The sequence below is a fragment of the Oncorhynchus kisutch genome, linkage group LG8, assembly GCF_002021735.2.
Source record: "Oncorhynchus kisutch isolate 150728-3 linkage group LG8, Okis_V2, whole genome shotgun sequence".
Lineage (NCBI taxonomy): Eukaryota > Metazoa > Chordata > Actinopteri > Salmoniformes > Salmonidae > Oncorhynchus > Oncorhynchus kisutch.
In genome coordinates this window covers 52,579,200-52,597,361 of record NC_034181.2, presented here as the reverse complement: position 1 = coordinate 52,597,361, position 18,162 = coordinate 52,579,200, and the positions used below count along the sequence as shown (strand labels likewise).

Below are 18,162 nucleotides of genomic sequence, written 5' to 3'. Positions count from 1 at the left end.
GGTGATAAACTTCCTTAATTAAGTGTATCATTCAAGTCTAGGATTTTAAAAAAGGCTAGATTCAATCCATAACGCTTAAGTTCAGCGTTGTAGCACGATTGACATTTAATGGCAGTTGTTCCGCGGTAAAATCTGCATATGCTGGTTCAAATGGAAATTAAGTTTAAATTTCAAGCGTGGTACTCAAGTATTCTACTAGCACAAATACATACTTCAAAAACAACATTGTTGATTGCAACCTGAATAATGAGTTTTACGCCAGTTCTCCAGTAGAACATGTCATAATAGTCTGCTATTAGAAACTGCAAATAGATAGAACACTGATGGATGACCACAAAGACCACAATTTACATTACTGTGACCCTGTACTGAATGTACAAATCTACTACACTGAATGACCTATTTTCCCAAGCATGTGCGCCACACAGAGTTGGTAGAATAACCAATAGAGAAAATATGCTCTTTTCTCTTCCATTTGCAGAACACAGAGGAGAGAGAATATGAATGACAGACTACTGTTGGGAGCCAAATCTGAAGACATTCACATATTTCCTTGTCTTTTGTTACTGACCAAAATCCTATCGAAAAAAAAAATCCTTGCGAAAAAAAGTCCACTTGAGTTCATAAGGTGCAAGGACATGCCTTTTAATTAAGAACGTGAGCAGAACAAACTCCATAAAACCGGAAATAGAAACTGAATCAATATCTGAAGACCAGGATTAGCTTGGCTCCAACGATAAAGAGAGCCCAATCAAGCACGCCGAGATGAAACAAGTCATCCAACCTTTTTCCTTCTTTTTCTTAAATTTTTAATATCAGGTCCTCACACTGAAGAACTAAAAAAATCAAGTGCTAATTGTAGGAAAAGGCGGATGAATGGAGGCCTCTGTATCGATTTTTACTACCCTGTTTTAAAAATACAGGGTGATACAGTGAGCGATAAGGAGAATAGGGTACTCGCCGCAGGCCCATGGTATAAGGCAAGTAAACCCATTGGGACCCATGATGAAAGGGAGGCTTATCTTAAAATGTAATGTGAATACTGAAAATGTGCATTCGGAAGGAAGAACTGAAGAAAAAAGCTATGCATTACTGTGTCTTTGGACCTGAAAGGCGAAATGTATTTTCTTTCATCCTAAAAGAACACACAATGCATCGTTGTGGTTTGCTGGTTCTTTTATGCTTTGACGTGATGCATGTTTCAAATGTAGTATGATCCTATGATCTCACAATCTAATGAAGCAGTGCCCCATTTTGACCGTGTTACATATTCATACACTGCACTCTGTTTTTCCAAAGGCCGTGATTGGCCAAATCACTTGTCAGTCTGTCAATGGAGCAACTTGATTCGCCTTACCAGTCAACAAGTCCGTAGAGAGGAAGCATAATGAGTCTCCAGCCTCTCTCGGTCTTGGGCTCGCTGGCAGAGTGCCACAGTCTGCGCTGCTCCTTAGGTCCTGTGCTGTTCTCCACCAGCCACAAAGATAGCGCCCACCTCTGGCCACCTCCGGAACACATCCAGAACCGTACCTGTTGGGGAAATCACATTATATTATGAGTAAGAATAGGAATTGCATAGGACTTGACTGAGACCCACATTGACATCTCAAATCATCAGATTGTGATGTTATACTGTCATAATTACTAGTTTAGAAGTAGTGTACGCACATCCAGTTACTTGTTCCCACAGTGTTATTAAGTGCAATATTTTGACCGGAAAGTTTTTACTCCAGCCAGACCTTCATGGAAGACATTTGGGTCTAAACACTGCACTTGATAAAACTGTAGAGGCAGTCTGAGGGTATCTTTCTTTAAATGGAAGTTGTAGTTACACCTACAGATTCATAAATTGTCTCAGCGGTACACCAGGCCGTATTAATTTCCCTATTCCATATTGCCATATCTAAGGGAACAACAATACTCCCGTCTAAATGCTATATTTCTGTCTCTCCAATATGCAGAGCTGACTATGGTTTCCCTCTAATCAACATTTAAACTATAATTTATATGTGTAGTGCAAGGTCTTCTATCACAGCGTACTCCCTCATTTAATTGTCATTGATCCAGATTTCACCTTTGCAAAACTGTGAGAAGTTCCCTGACATCAAGATTATAGAAGTCAAACCGTGTTTGCCCGGCATTACTTGAAGATGGACATGATCTGCTACTAATGCCCAAGCCAATCTACCCTTGAGATTGGCTGCTGCGGCAGACAGGCAGGCAGGAGGAGACATTGGACAGCTCAGGGTCGTGTAAAGAGAGATTGAGGTGCTAATCTGGAATCATGGCTAATCTTTAGTCCAGTGCCAAGGAACTGCTGACTTCGGCTAGCTAGAATGTAGCTTTAGGCACTGTTATAGGACTGAACTTTACTTCAGACATAACTCAGTAGCTGTCGCTCAGAGGCCCACTTTATGTCCCCCTCTATCCTCTCTTTCACTTTCTTTTTCCTTTCTTCCATTTTCTGTGTCCCATAGATTCTCTCCTTGTGCATCCTAAGTCTGTGATGATACCCGTATCGCCAAACATTTTCCATGGGAAAATGAAAACATGGTGTGGGCCAAACTCTTTGGTCTTTTAATAACCTGTTGTATGTAAGATACTGATGCTTGTATAAGTATTCACCCACATTGGCATTTTTCCTATTTTGTTTCCTTACAACCTGGAATTAAAATGTATTTTGGGGGGAGGTTTGTATCATTTGATTTACACAACATGCCTACCACATTGAAGATGCAAAATATTTTTTCTTGTGAAACAAACAAGAAATAAGACAAACAACTTGAAAACTTGAGCGGTCATAACTATTCACCCCTTCCAAAGGTAATACTTTGTAGAGCCACCTTTTGCAGCAATTACAGCTGGGTGTCTCTATAAGCTTGGCACATCTAGCCACTGGGATTTTTGCCCATTCTTCAAGGCAAAACTGCTCCAGCTCCTTCAAGATGGATAGGTTCTGCTGGTGTACAGATATCTTTAAGTCGTATCACAGATTATCAATTGGATTGAAGTCTGGGCTTTGGCTAGGCCATTCCAAGACATTTGAATGTTTCCCCTTAAACCACTCAAGTGTTGCTTTAGCAGTATGATTAGGGTCATTGTCCTGCTAGAAGGTAAATCTCTGGAAGGCTGAAACAGGTTTCCCTCAAGAATTTCCCTGTATTTAGCGCCATCCATCAATCCTTCAATTCTGACCAGTTTCCCATTCTCTGCCGATTAAAAACATTCCCGCAGCATGATGCTGCCACCACGCATCACTGTGGGGATGTTGTTCTTGGGGAGATGAGAATTGTTGGGTTTGCGCCAGACATAGCATCTTCTTTGAAGTCACAATGTCTTTCGTGGTTATAGGTAGTTAGAATGGATACTTCAGAGTACCATCATTTCCAGCCGTGTAGCCTATGCGCCACGTGGTATGGTCTTGTCATTTGGTAGATTTGTAGTGCCAAATATTTCAATATGTCACGTCAGCTGCATGTTTTATAGTCTTAGAAATTCAACCATTTGCAAACTTAGCATACACCGGGGTTTGCGTGGTTTGGTGTGAATTCCGTCACGAATGGGTTTTTATACAGTTCAGAGAAAAGGGCAGTTCCATGACGCCGACATAATGTCTAGTTAATCTTTATATGAAAATCCATACTCTCATTTAGAAGGTTAACATCACATTACACCTTTTCACAAATAGTTTCATGTTTAATCACATACGTTTCAGAGTATTTAGATGTAAACCTGACATCTGGGAAATGTACACTTTAAGAGACACCGTTATGTGTTTCCTGTCCTTCATGAGATCACCAAATGAAACACACTTGTCATAACTGTCCCTTAAGTGTCCACAGACCATTCCCACCTTCTCAAAGTAGAAATATAATTTAATTCTCGCATTTTGAGGAATAAGAGTTTGGCCAAAAGAGGTGCTTTGTTCTCTTAGACTCTCTCAATACTGCATAGCAGTTTCTACCAGGTATTTATGACCTGTGGTAAAGTTACAAAGTGAAAGGGCTAAGTGAAGTTAAAACATTGATGCTGTCCAAACAAAAACACCCTACTAACCTCTAAATACAATATTAGCCAACTTGCCAGACAGACACCTATCAAGAGGCAGACTTTTAAAACCATAGCCATGGACTCGTCGCGACGTTACCTGAACGCCCATCTGCGGCATGCTAACCGTTAGCTGTCTTACCGGCTGCTATCTGAATAGACAATCGGACAATTTATTTATTTTTATTATTATTATTATGTTTTCTTCTTGGGCCTCTATAACTATATCTATTGTTTTTATTTTTGTTGTTGTTGTGTGATTTGGATTAATCCCCTCTACCACACGGAACCCCACTAATCTACTGACGGAACGCAAGAGGTGGCTAACAACATACCTCCATCCTATGCTAGCTTGCTACCGATGGCCTGGCTAGCTGTCTAAATCACCAACCAACCTCTCCACTCACTGGACCCTTTTGATCACTCGACTAAGCATGCCTCTCCTTAATGTCAATATGTCTTGTCCATTGCTGTTCTGGTTAGTGTTTATTGGCTTATTTCACTGTAGAGCCTCTAGTCCTGCACACTATACCTTATCCAACCTATTAGTTCCACCACCCACACATGCAATGACATCTCCTGGTTTCAATGATGTTTCTAGAGACAATATCTCTCTCTTCATCACTCAATACCTAGGTTTACCTCCACTGTATTCACATCCTACCATACATTTGTCTGTACATTATACCTTGATGCTATTTTATCGCCCCCAGAAACCTCCTTTTACTCTATGTTCCAGACGTTCTAGATGGCCAATTCTCATAGCTTTTAGCCGTACCCTTATTCTACTCCTCCTATGTTCCTCTGGCGATGTAGAGGTGAATCCAGGCCCTGCAGTGCCTAGCTCCACTCCTATTCCCCAGGCGCTCTCTTTTGACGACTTCTGTAACCGTAATAGCCTTGGTTTCATGCATGTTAACATTAGAAGCCTCCTCCCTAAGTTTGTTCTATTCACTGCTTTAGCACACTCTGCCAACCCGGATGTTCTAGCTGTGTCTGAATCCTGGCTTAGGAAGACCACCAAAAATTCAGACATTTTAATTCCAAACTACAACATTTTCAGACAAGATAGAACTGCCAAAGGGGGCGGTGTTGCAATCTACTGCAAAGATAGCCTGCAGAGTTCTGTCCTACTATCCAGGTCTGTACCCAAACAATTTGAACTTCTACTTTTAAAAATCCACCTCTCTAAAAACAAGTCTCTCACCGTTGCCGCCTGCTATAGACCACCCTCTGCCCCCAGCTGTGCTCTGGACACCATATGTGAACTGATTGCCCCCCATCTATCTTCAGAGTTCGTGCTGCTAGGCGACCTAAACTGGAACATGCTTAACACCCCAGCCATCCTACAATCTAAACTTGATGCCCTCAATCTCACACAAATTATCAATGAACCTACCAGGTACCTCCCCAAAGCCTTAAACACGGGCACCCTCATAGATATCATCCTAACCAACTTCCCCTCTAAATATACCTCTGCTGTCTTCAACCAAGATCTCAGCGATCACTGCCTCATTGCCTGCATCCGTAATGGGTCAGCGGTCAAACGACCTCCACTCATCACTGTAAAACGTTCCCTGAAACACTTCTGCGAGCAGGCCTTTCTAATCGACCTGGCTGGGGTATCCTGGAAGGATATTGAAGGATATTGATCTCATATTTTTTTTAAATGCCTTCCTAACCATCTTAAATAAACATGCCCCATTCAAGAAATTTAGAACCAGGAACAGATATAGCCCTTGGTTCTCCCCAGACCTGACTGCCCTTAACCAACACAAAAACATCCTATGGCGTTCTGCATTAGCATCGAACAGCCCCCATTATATGCAGCTATTCAGGGAAGCTAGAAACCATTATACACAGGCAGTTAGAAAAGCCAAGGCTAGCTTTTTCAAGCAGAAATTTGCTTCCTGCAACACTAACTCAAAAAAGTTCTGGGACACTGTAAAGTCCATGGAGAATAAGAACACCTCCTCCCAGCTGGCCACTGCACTGAAGATAGGAAACACTGTCACCACTGATAAATCCACCAGAATTGAGAATTTCAATAAGCATTTTTCTACGGCTGGCCATGCTTTCCACCTGGCTACTCCTACCCCGGACAACAGCACTGCACCCCCAACAGCAACTCGCCCAAGCCTTCCCCATTTCTCCTTCTCCCAAATCCATTCAGCTGATGTTCTGAAAGAGCTGCAAAATCTGGACCCCTACAAATCAGCCGGGCTAGACAATCTGGACCCTTTCTTTCTAAAATTATCTGCCGAAATTGTTGCCACCCCTATTACTAGCCTGTTCAACCTCTCTTTCGTGTCGTCTGAGATTCCCAAAGATTGGGAAGCAGCTGCGGTCATCCCCCTCTTCAAAGGGGGGGACACTCTTGACCCAAACTGCTACAGACCTATATCTATCCTACCGTGCCTTTCTAAGGTCTTCGAAAGCCATGTCAACAAACAGATTACCGACCATTTCGAATCTCACCATACCTTCTCTGCTATGCAATCTGGTTTCAGAGCTGGTCATGGGTGCACCTCAGCCACGCTCAAGGTCCTAAACGATATCTTAACCGCCATCGATAAGAAACGTTACTGTGCAGCCGTATTCATTGATCTGGCCAAGGCTTTCGACTCTGTCAATCACCACATCCTCATCGGCAGACTCGACAGCCTTGGTTTCTCAAATGATTGCCTCGCCTGGTTCACCAACTACTTCTCTGATAGAGTTCAGTGTGTCAAATCGGAGGGTCTGCTGTCCGGACCTCTGGCAGTCTCTATGGGGGTGCCACAGGGTTCAATTCTTGGACCGACTCTCTTCTCTGTATACATCAATGAGGTCGCTCTTGCTGCTGGTGAGTCCCTGATCCACCTCTGCGCAGACGACACCATTCTGTATACTTCCGGCCCTTCTTTGGACACTGTGTTAACAACTCTCCTTCCGTGGCCTCCAATTGCTCTTAAATACAAGTAAAACTAAATGCATGCTCTTCAACCGATCGCTACCTGCACCTACCCGCCTGTCCAACATCACTACTCTGGACGGCTCTGACTTAGAATACGTGGACAACTACAAATACTTAGGTGTCTGGTTAGACTGTAAATTCTCCTTCCAGACCCATATCAAACATCTCCAATACAAAGTTAAATCTAGAATTGGCTTCCTATTTCGCAACAAGGCATCCTTCACTCATGCTGCCAAACATACCCTTGTAAAACTGACCATCCTACCAATCCTCGGCTTTGGCGATCTCATTTACAAAATAGCCTCCAATACCCTACTCAACAAATTGGATGCAGTCTATCACAGTGCAATCCATTTTATCACCAAAGCCCCATATACTACCCACCATTGCGACCTGTACGCTCTCGTTGGCTGGCCCTCGCTTCATACTCATCGCCAAACCCACTGGCTCCATGTCATCTACAAGACCCTGCTAGGTAAAGTCCCCCCTTATCTCAGCTCTCTGCTCACCATAGCATCTCCCACCTGTAGCATACGCTCCAGCAGGTATATCTCTCTAGTCACCCCCAAAACCAATTCTTTCTTTGGCCGCCTCTCCTTCCAGTTCTCTGCTGCCAATGACTGGAACGAACTACAAAAATATCTGAAACTGGAAACACTTATCTCCCTCACTAGCTTTAAGCACCAACTGTCAGAGCAGCTCACAGATTACTGCACCTGTACATAGCCCACCTATAATTTAGCCCAAACAACTACCTCTTTCCCAACTGTATTTAATTTTTATTTATTTATTTTGCTCCTTTGCACCCCATTATCTTTATTTCTACTTTGCACATTCTTCCATTGCAAAACTACCATTCCAGTGTTTTACTTGCTATATTGTATTTACTTTGCCACCATGGCCTTTTTTGCCTTTACCTCCCTTCTCACCTCATTTGCTCACATTGTATATAGACTTGTTTATACTGTATTATTGACTGTATGTTTGTTTTACTCCATGTGTAACTCTGTGTCGTTGTATCTGTCGAACTGCTTTGCTTTATCTTGGCCAGGTCGCAATTGTAAATGAGAACTTGTTCTCAACTTGCCTACCTGGTTAAATAAAGGTAAAATAAATAAATAAATAAATAAACTCACCCTGTCTCGACCTGACTGACAACCTCGCTGACCAATAATGCATTTGAAATTCTCCATTATATTCTTTTGTCATCAGATTGACAGGCACTGTCTCTTATGTTTATTGATTGGGTTGACCTCGTGTCTGGAAATCCCTGGGAAATATCACCGACTTCTTATCTTGCTAAACCACCACTATCAGGGTTGGGATCAAACTTCTGTCAATTCAGGAAATACATTTTAAATTAATAAGTTAATAAATGTCCACTGCAGTTCTTACCAGGTCAGTGTAAATGTGTGCGTGTGTGTGTGTGTGTGTGTGTGTGTGTGTGTGTGTGTGTGTGTGTGTGTGTGTGTGTGTGTGTGTGTGTGTGTGTGCGCGCCTGTCTGTCTGTCTGTCTGTCTGTTTTTAGGCAACTAGTTATATGAAAACAAAGTGCTCCAATGTATTCAACTAGGACTTTTCAATCCATTAGATGAATTCATATCCTTAAGTAAGGAGAGCTCTTCTTATTATATCTAAAAATGTATGTTTAGTCATTCAGCAATACTGCCATTATCAATAACTTAGTATTTCAAACCAGTTTCAACAGAAACACAACTGTATTTTTCTTCACAGTGTGCCTGTTTGCTTCCAGATACTCTCTTACATAATTTCTGTCCATTCATTCATGTTTTTGTTTGTTCTCTATGTGCTAATACACACTTAGTCTCTGTCCCAAATTACACCCTATTCCCTACATAGGGCTCTGGAATAAAGTAGTGCACTGTAAAGGAAATAAGGTGCCATTTGGGACACAGGTGGTGTGTAAGTCTTTTTGCTTAGACTTAAAAGACCACATCTGCACACAACAGGAAGGCTTTGTGTGTGTGTATGTGTGTGTGTCTTTCTTTCTATCTGACTGTCTGTGAGTGTTTGCTGTGTATCTATCTCTGTGTGTGTGTGTGTGTGTGTGTGTGTGTGTGTGTGTGTGTGTGTGTGTGTGTGTGTGTGTGTGTGTGTGTGTGTGTGTGTGTGTGTGTGTGTGTGTGTGTGTGTGTGTGTGTGTAGGAGAAAGAACACTCCTTTGCTCTCACCTCACATGGAGAGTTCCGTAGGGGAGGAGGGAAGAGAGGGCTCCTGAGCAATGCGGACCCCTGCTGACCCTTGGACTGTCCTCCATCCACACTGAACATGGCACCTGGAAGACACACATCACACAAATAAATAACAACAGAAGATTGTACAAGCTTCTAAGAAACATGTTGGGCATATTTTTTCATTTTTTACTTTAAACCCTGTTTCTCCCCAATTGGTAGTTACAGTCTTGTCCCATCGCTGCAACTCCCCAAAGAACTTCGGAAAGGCGAACATCGAGAGCCAAGGATCTTCTGAAATACGACCCTGCCAAGCCACACTGCTTCTTGACACACTGCTTGCTTAACCCGGAAGCCAGTAACAATGTGTCAGCTTGCAGGTGCCCGGCCTGCTACAAAGAGTCGCTAGAGCGCGATGAGACAAGGAAATCCCGGTCGGCCAAACCCTCCCCTAACCTGGACAACGCTGGGCCAATTGTGTGCCACCTCATGAGTCTCCCGGTCACGGCCGGCTGTGACACTGCCTGGGATCAAACCCGGGTCTATAGAGACGCCTCATTTATAGTCCACATAATAATAAAAAATGTCCTGTTGCTGCAGGATTATTTTCCTGCTGTGAGAAACTGGGTCAAATTAAGATACAGGGTCTGTACACAAGTACAGGCTTCAGCATGCTTTCATTTTGGCTGGCCCTTAGCCGAACCGAACGAGTGTGCTCGCATACTCACTTAAAAGAACTTCGCTTGGAAAATAAGAAAAAAGCGACAATAGTACAGTTTGTCCATTTTGAGACTCCATAGCCAGTATACACATTAATGGAAGATTACTTAAGTAGTCGGTCATACATTTTTACTGAAGAGTTCTTAGTCGCACAATTTCACATTTAAGACATTTGGTGCAGGATTTTTCTATCAAAAAAATTGCATGAAAATGAGTCGTCTCTCATTGAACGTCAATAAAGATTTAATTGAAATTTCCGTACTGTTGACCAATCACTGACAAAGGGGCGTAAACTTAGGCTCCGAACTTCGGCTTGCCTCCAGAATAATGTGTGCCCGAACAGCCGAAAAAAACACCAAAGTCTAAAACGTCACAGAATGTTGTCATTGCGCCACAGGTTTAGCAAGAAAGCGGTAACTTCAATCAAATGGCATCTATAATTACATTTTAGAGTCTACCAAACTGTTTCGGCTGGGAAGCATGCCAGGAAGTTACCCCCTTGAAGGGTAACAGAGTGATTTGGGATAGCTAGGGTTGGTGGACATGGCCCATATAATTGATAAACTCAGCAAAAAAAGAAACGTCCTCACTGTCAACAGCATTTATTTTCAGCAAACTTAAAATGTGTTAATATTTGTATGAACATAACAAGATTCAACAACTGAAACATAAACTGAACAAGTTCCACAGACATGTGACTAACAGAAATGGATTAATGTGTCCCTGAACAAAGGGGGGGGTCAAAATCAAAAGTAACAATCAGTATCTGGTGGCCACCAGCTGCATTAAGTACTGCAGTACATCTCCTCATGGACTGCACCCAATTTGCCAGTTCTTGCTGTGAGATGTTACCCCACTCTTCCACCAAGGCACCTGCAAATTCCCGGACATTTCTGGCAGGGAATGGCCCTATCCCTCACACTCCGATCCAACAGCTCCCAGATGTGATCAATGGGATTGAGATCAATAAAATGCAAATTAATTACTTAAAAATCATACAATGTGACTTTCTGAATTTTTGTTTTAGATTCCGTCTCTCACAGTCGAAGTGTACCTATGATAAATATGACAGACCTCTACATGCTTTGTAAGTAGGAAAACCTTCAAAATCGGCAGTTTATCACATACTTGTTCTCCCCACTGTATATATATATATATATATATATATATATATATATATATATATATATATATATATATATATATATATATATAGTTGAAGTCGGAAGTTCACATACACATAGGTTGGAGTCATTAAAACTCATTTTTCAACAACTCCACAAATGTATTGTTAAGCTATAGTTTTGGCAAGTCGGTTAGGACATCTACTTTGTGCATGACACAAGTATTATTTCCAACAATTGTTTACAGGCAGATTATTCACTGTATTACAATTCCATTGGGTCCGAAATTGACATACACTAAGTTGACTATGCCTTTAAACAGCTTAGAAAACTCCAGTAAATGATGTCATGGTTTTAGAAGCTTCTGATAGGCTAATTGCCATCATTTGAGTCAATTGGAGGTGTACCTGTGAATGTATTTAAAGGCCTACCTTCAAACTCAGTGCTTCTTTGCTTAACATCATGGGAAAAATCAAAAGAAATCAGTCAAGACCTCAGAAAGAAATTGTAGATCTCCACACGTCTGGTTCATCCTTGGGAGCAATTTCCAAATGCCTGAAGATACCACGTTCATCTGTACAAACAATAGTACACAAGTATAAACACCGTGGGACCACGCAGCCATCATACCGCTCAGGAAGGAGATGCGTTCTGTCTCCTAGAGATGAATGTACTTTGGTGTGAAAAGTGCAAATCAATCCCAGAACAACGGCAAAGGACCTTGTGAAGATGCTGGAGGAAACAGTACAAAAGTATCTATATCCACAGTAAAACTAGTCCTATATTGACATAACCTGAAAGCCCACTCAGCAAGGAAGAAGCCACTGCTCCAAAACCACCATAAAAAAGCCAGATTACAGTTTGCAACTGCACATGGAGACAAATATTGTACTTTTTGGAGAAATGTCCTTTGGTCTGATGAAACAAAACAATTACTGTTTGGCCATAATGACAATCGTTATGTTCGAAGGAAAAAGGGGGTTGCTTGCAAGCCGAAGTACACCATCCCAACCGTGAAGCACGGGGGTGGCAGCATCATGTTGTGGGGGTGCTTTGCTGCAGGACGGACCGGTGCACTTCACAAAATAGATAGCTTCATGAGGTAGGAAAATTATGTGGATATTATTGATGCAACATCGCAAGGCATCAGTCAGGAAGTTAATGCTTGGTCGCAAATGGGTCTTCCAAATGGACAATGACCCCAAGCATACTTCAAAAGTTGTGTCAAAGTTGTGGCTTAAGGACAACAGATTCAAGGTATTGGAGTGGCCATCACAAAGCCCATCACAAAATTTGTGAGCAGAACTGAAAAAGCAAGCAAGGAGGCCTACAAACCTGACTCAGTTACACGAGCTCTGTCAGAAGGAATGGGCCCAAATTCAGCCAAACAATTGTGGGAAGCTTGTGGGAGGCTACTTGAAACATTTGACTCGAGTTAAACAATTAATTGAGTGTATGTAATCTTCTGACCCACTGGGAATGTCATGAAAGAAATAAAAGCTGAAACAAAATAAAAATAAAAGCTGAAACAAATCATTATTATCACTATTATTCTGACATTTCACATTCTTAAAATAAAGTGACCTAAAACAGGGAATATTTACTAGGATTAAATGTCAGGAATTGTGAAAAACGGAGTTTAAACGTATTGTGATGGCCCTGAATTATTCTGAACCGTCTCAGTGCAGCTCCTTCCAATAGGGCGCTTTCCCTTTAATTCCCAATTAAATAGCCATCATCAGCTGCAAAAGGAGGGTTGTGATGGAGACATGAATGAGGATGTGTTCAACCCTCAGTTCCGAAGCTTCTCTATTCCGTTTGTTTTGTTGCCGTTAAACGTGTGTTTTGTAGCCTAAGAGAGTTTACCCAGGATCGGATCCACTCTTTGCGTCCATGGACTACACCTCTCCGTTCTTCGTGGCCTTTCTCTGCTGGAGATCTATTGGCGGATTGGATTGTCTGACTGACTACAACCTTTTTGTATACGGTATCTCATTTGTTTTGATGTGAGGTATACTGTGATGATTTATGTAGTTAGTTGTAGTTGAGGACTTAGTAAGAGTTGATACGCTTTAAAGTTCTGTGGTAAAATAATTGTTATATTGATGGTATGTTTAATACTGGGTTTACGCTACACTGAATGAACGGACAAACATTGCGTGACAAAAGTCACTTGAGTTCACTGAACTCCTTTACCGGGCTGGACTCTTTTTAGGCCCGAGGTACAGGACATTTCTGGAGGAACCAGAACTCATTGTGATATTATTATATATATGTGTGTGTGTGTAATCATTGTTGTTGCTAATACAACCCACGCAAAAGAATATTGTTGTTTTTGAAGTTCTTTCCAATATTTTAAGGGTTTATGAAAAGTTTATTTCCATCCTGACTTTTACATAAATCCTTTGTATTGGTGTAGACTTGACGGACCAGATGGGACTCATTCCCACCCAAACTAAAAGGAGAAACCAATGTTTTCTCTGGTAGGCACAACCTACCTGGCACCCCTATAAATAATAACCTCAAGTCAAAACCGTTACATAAAAAATGGCACCCCAGATGGGACCGCTCAACATTGAGAACTAACCAAAGCAAATATTTTGTGTGGAATTAAAACAATGGATTCACCCCAAGATAATGTGCTCATCCATGTCATACCTGTCAATGGGTATACACAGGGCCATTCTGACCAAGCTGACAATACAAATCATAATGTGAATGGAGATAATGGAGTTGATTTGGGCCAGAGCCCTAGGAATCTGAATGCTCGGTCTGGACTACAGGCCACAGGAGGTCTAACCAGTTACTCACTTATTGACATGGATCTGTGTGGAAGTACTGAGCTATCCCTCCCTCTGACACCCAACCTTCCTACATTGTCTGGTTTATCTCCAGAGGTTGTAGTCCTACAACTTCAAGGTGACATCCTTGATATTCGTCAGACTCAACAACATCTCCAAACTCTTATCCACCATAATTTCAAATGTCTGAGGGAAGAGCAACCACAGAGTGCCTTGGAATTCAGAAACTCACTGAGCACTCTAACCCACACGCTGACAGAGCTCAGTGAGAGTGGAAGACGGGAAATTACTGGTGCCATGGACAGGCAGTTTGACTACCAACGAAACCAACTCACTGCCACTCTCCAATGGCGCCTGTAACATCACCACACTGAGGTCCTCAAGGACATTAATTCCGTTTTTTCTCCCATGGTTAACACTGTAGGCCACTTGCAGACAGAACTCTCTAATTGTGTTAAAATGTTGGATGACGTGTCTGTGGACATGGCCTCCATTAGGCACAACTCCTTACACAGAGTTTCTCTGGTGTCCACTTCTGTTCAGACCACTGAGGGCCAAGCTGGCACCTCTGAACAGCCAAGACAAGGCCATGCTGCAGCCACCCCTTGCAGGGTGCAATCCACCATGCATCCTGGTGTTCATTTTCATTGTCCGATAACTCCCTCCCCCTCTACTTCCTCAATCCCTCCTAGCTCATTTGTTCATGGCGATTTGAGTAGACGTCATGTGGGGGCGATGCCCATTAAATTGCAATTTCCCACCCTGGGAAAAAAGATGACAGTCCTGATCCGCTAATGTATCTAGAAAGATGTCGTGACTTTCTTGCCCTCAATCCCCTGGCTGACGAAGAACTCCTTGCCACATTGAGGAATGTGTTGCATGGGACAGCTCGAGACTGGTGGGATGTGGCACGTCTCACCACTACCTCCTGGGCTGACTTTGAGGCCAAGTTTTCCTCTGCATTTCTGTCTGAGGACTACACAGATGAATTGGCAGACAGAGTCAGAAATTAAGTACAAAGAGAGAAAGAGAGTATCCGTGACTTTGCATACGGTTACCACTCCCTGTGCAGAAGGTGGAAACCTGGCATTGAGGAGGAAGAGGTCATTAAATTGATCTTGAAGAACATCAACCCACTACTAGCCAGTCAACTCCGAGAACGAGTCACCACTGTCGATGTACTGGTTCGCTTGGGACAGCAGTTTGAGAAGGACAGAGAATGTCAACAGCAATATGACCAGAGAAAGAAACAGACACCCAAACAGTTACCCAAGACAGACCATCAACAACAGCCAGAGTCTCCAGTCAAGACCCCTCTCATGTTCTGTTGGAGATGTAGCCAAAAGGGACATTCTTCAGCTACATGTCCAAGACCGTATCAAGTAAACCCTTCCAGAAACCACAAATCACAACAGGCCAACACACCTAACTCTCTTCGCAGGAATGACCATTCTTCTCTGGGTGCTTTAACCAGAGCTGAAACCCCAAGAGTCACTGCCTACGCCCCCCCATCGACATCCCCTTCCTTTCAGTTAATACCGCACCAATCAGAAGCTACAAAGTTACATGATTGGGGTTCAAATGTGGCACTCTTCTCTGCCGTTGCTCCGGTACCACTAACCCTTGATAATCCTTCTGACGATCTCCGTTTACAGGCTGTGAGAAGAGCTCAGCTGGAGCAGCCAGAGGAGTTAAGGCTGTTGGAACAGCTGCAGAATAATGCTGATGTATGTACTTCAAAGCTGGGACGCACTGGGCTCCTGAAGCACAAAATATTCCTTACACAGGAAATGCCGATCAAGCAAAAGCCATATCGTTTGTCCCCAGCGAAGCTAATCATCCAAAAGGGACTCATTAATGATATGTTAACACAAGATATAATAGAACGTTCCTCCTCTCCCTGGGCTGCTCCTGTTGTCCTCATCCCAAAAAAGACTGGTGGTCTTAGATTTTGTGTGGACTATAGGAAGACGAACAATGTTTCCCAGACTGATGCCTATCCTCTTCCTACCATCCACGAGATCCTAGAGTCATTGTCTGGCGCTGTTGTGTTCACTACCCTTGACCTCAATAGTGGTTATTGGCAGGTTGAGATGGACCAGGAAAGCAAGGACAAGACTGCTTTTGTCTGTGCTGAGGGCTTGTTTTCCTTTAAGGTGATGCCCTTTGGATTAAAGAATGCCCCTGCCACTTTCCAAAGACTCATGGAGATTGCGTTAGGTGAGCTCAAAGGGAAGATCTGTTTCGTCTACCTGGACGATATAATTATCTACTCTCAGAACAGAGAAAGACACTTTCAAGATCTTCAAGCAGTGTTGGACAAGCTAAGAGAAGCTGGTCTGACCTTGAATATGAAGAAGAGCAACTTCTGCCAAACCTCCCTGAAGTTCCTTGGGCATATTGTGTCTTTTGACGGCATTCATGTGGATCCTGAAAAGAAAAAGGCTGTACAAGACTTCCATGTGCCAACCACACTCAAGGCCCTTCAACGGTTCCTTGGGATGGCTGGATGGTACCATCAGTTTGTATCGAACTTCTCCCAGGTGGCAGAACCCCTCAACGCGAAAAGGAGCGAAATTCCTATGGACGGCAGAGTGCCAGACAGGCAGAGTGCCAAACCCTGAAACGACACCTCGTCACACCTCCCATTTTAGGTCATCCCAACTTTGATTACCCTTTTGTTGTTTACACTGATGCAAGTGATGTTGGACTTGGTGCTGTCCTAGTCCAACAGACTGGACTTGGCACTGAAGAAGTGCTAGCGTTCGCCAGTCGGACATTGAATGGAGCTGAACGGAACTACTCCACAACCGAGCAAGAGTGCCTTGCAGTTGTCTGGGCTTTGGAAAAGTGGAGGTACTACCTGGAGGGTAGACACTTCACTGTGGTCACTGACCATTCCTCCCTTGTGTGGGTGTTCAAGACCAACAAACCAAGCACCAGACTCATAAGATGGGCTCTACGGTTGCAAGAGTTCACCTTTGCAGTAGAATACAGGAAAGGAAATACAACACTGTTCCAGATGCCTTATCCAGAGCTCCTGCTTGTGATAACGGTGGCCCTCCTCTTACATGTGCTACTGTCCTGTCAAGCAGTCGAGACTCGCCCAAAACGGACTTTCCCATCTCTGATGAGGCCATATGGAAAGCCCAACAGGATGATCCAGAAGTACAGGCTTTGTACCAGACTATCCTGGAAGATGGAGAAAAGATGGTCAGTCCTACCACAAAGCTGACCATCATTGAAGACAAAGTCTACCGTGTTGTACAACTACCTCACAGAACACTCTACCAAATGTACATACCTGAAACTCTACGCCTTCAACTGCTTCAACATTTCCATGAAGACCCATTAGCTGGTCATTTGGGCAGGTTCAAAACCTACAAGCGGTTGCAAGCGTTACTGTACTGGCCACATCTGAGCATGGATGTGAAGTCACACATCCGAAATTGTCAGGTTTGTCAAATGTACAAACCAGAAGGTAGAAAGCCTGCTGGCAAGTTGCAGCAAACGGTGGTTACCCGAAATGTTAGGAGTGGATTTGATGGGTCCATTTCCTAGAAGCTCCAATCAGAATGTGTACATGCTTGTTTTTGTTGATTATTATTCAAAGTGGGTGGAGCTCTTTTCCCTGTGTCAGGCCACAGCAAGGACCGTCTCTAACATCCTTACGAAAGAGATCCTGACTCGCTGGGGCGTGCCTGATTACATCCTGTCTGATCGAGGTTCCCAATTTGTCTCTGATCTCTTTGAGGAGACCTGCCAAAGATGGAACCTGAGACAGAAGTTGACCACGGCCTATCACCCACAGACCAATCTCACTGAGAGAGTAAATCGAACCTTGAAGACAATGATTGCTTCCTATGTAGGGACCCAGCACAAACACTGGGACAAGCACCTTCACGAGTTTCGATTTGCCCTGAATTCTGCTGTGCAAGAGTCCACTGGAGCCACACCTGCAGAGCTGAACCTAAGTCGTCCTCTCCGAGGACCCTTGGATATGGTGCTACAGCCCCAGGAGTTTACTTCAGACGCTGCTTGCTATGACCAGGTAGTCTATCTCCATGACTTGAGAGCTCTTGTCTCAAAGAACATGATCCAGGCTCGACTCAAGCAAAAGAGAAATTATGATAAGAACAGACGAGACATGCAGTTCCAGCTTCGTGATCGGGTGTGGCTTCGCTCTCATCCTTACTCGAAAGCTGAACAATTCTTCTCGGCCAAGCTCGCTCCTAAATGGCAAGGACCATATAGGATTGTGGAGCAGATGGGCCCTTTGAACTACCGAGTGGTGAAAGAGGACACAGGAGAAGATATGCGCG

At 43.3% G+C, this 18,162-nt stretch overlaps 1 protein-coding gene across 1 annotated transcript in view; it reads right to left on the bottom strand.

The window, feature by feature from the left end:
- Window positions 1–18,162, bottom strand: part of LOC109895304 (ALK tyrosine kinase receptor) — a 150,935-nt gene that overhangs the window by 108,552 nt on the left and 24,221 nt on the right. Inside the window, exons 4-5 of the mRNA XM_020488917.2 lie at window positions 9,196–9,299; window positions 1,358–1,530 (exon numbers count right to left, since the gene is read on the bottom strand). Of these exons, the coding sequence (XP_020344506.2) occupies window positions 1,358–1,530; window positions 9,196–9,299 (277 nt within the window). The remainder of the gene's footprint in view (window positions 1–1,357; window positions 1,531–9,195; window positions 9,300–18,162) is intronic.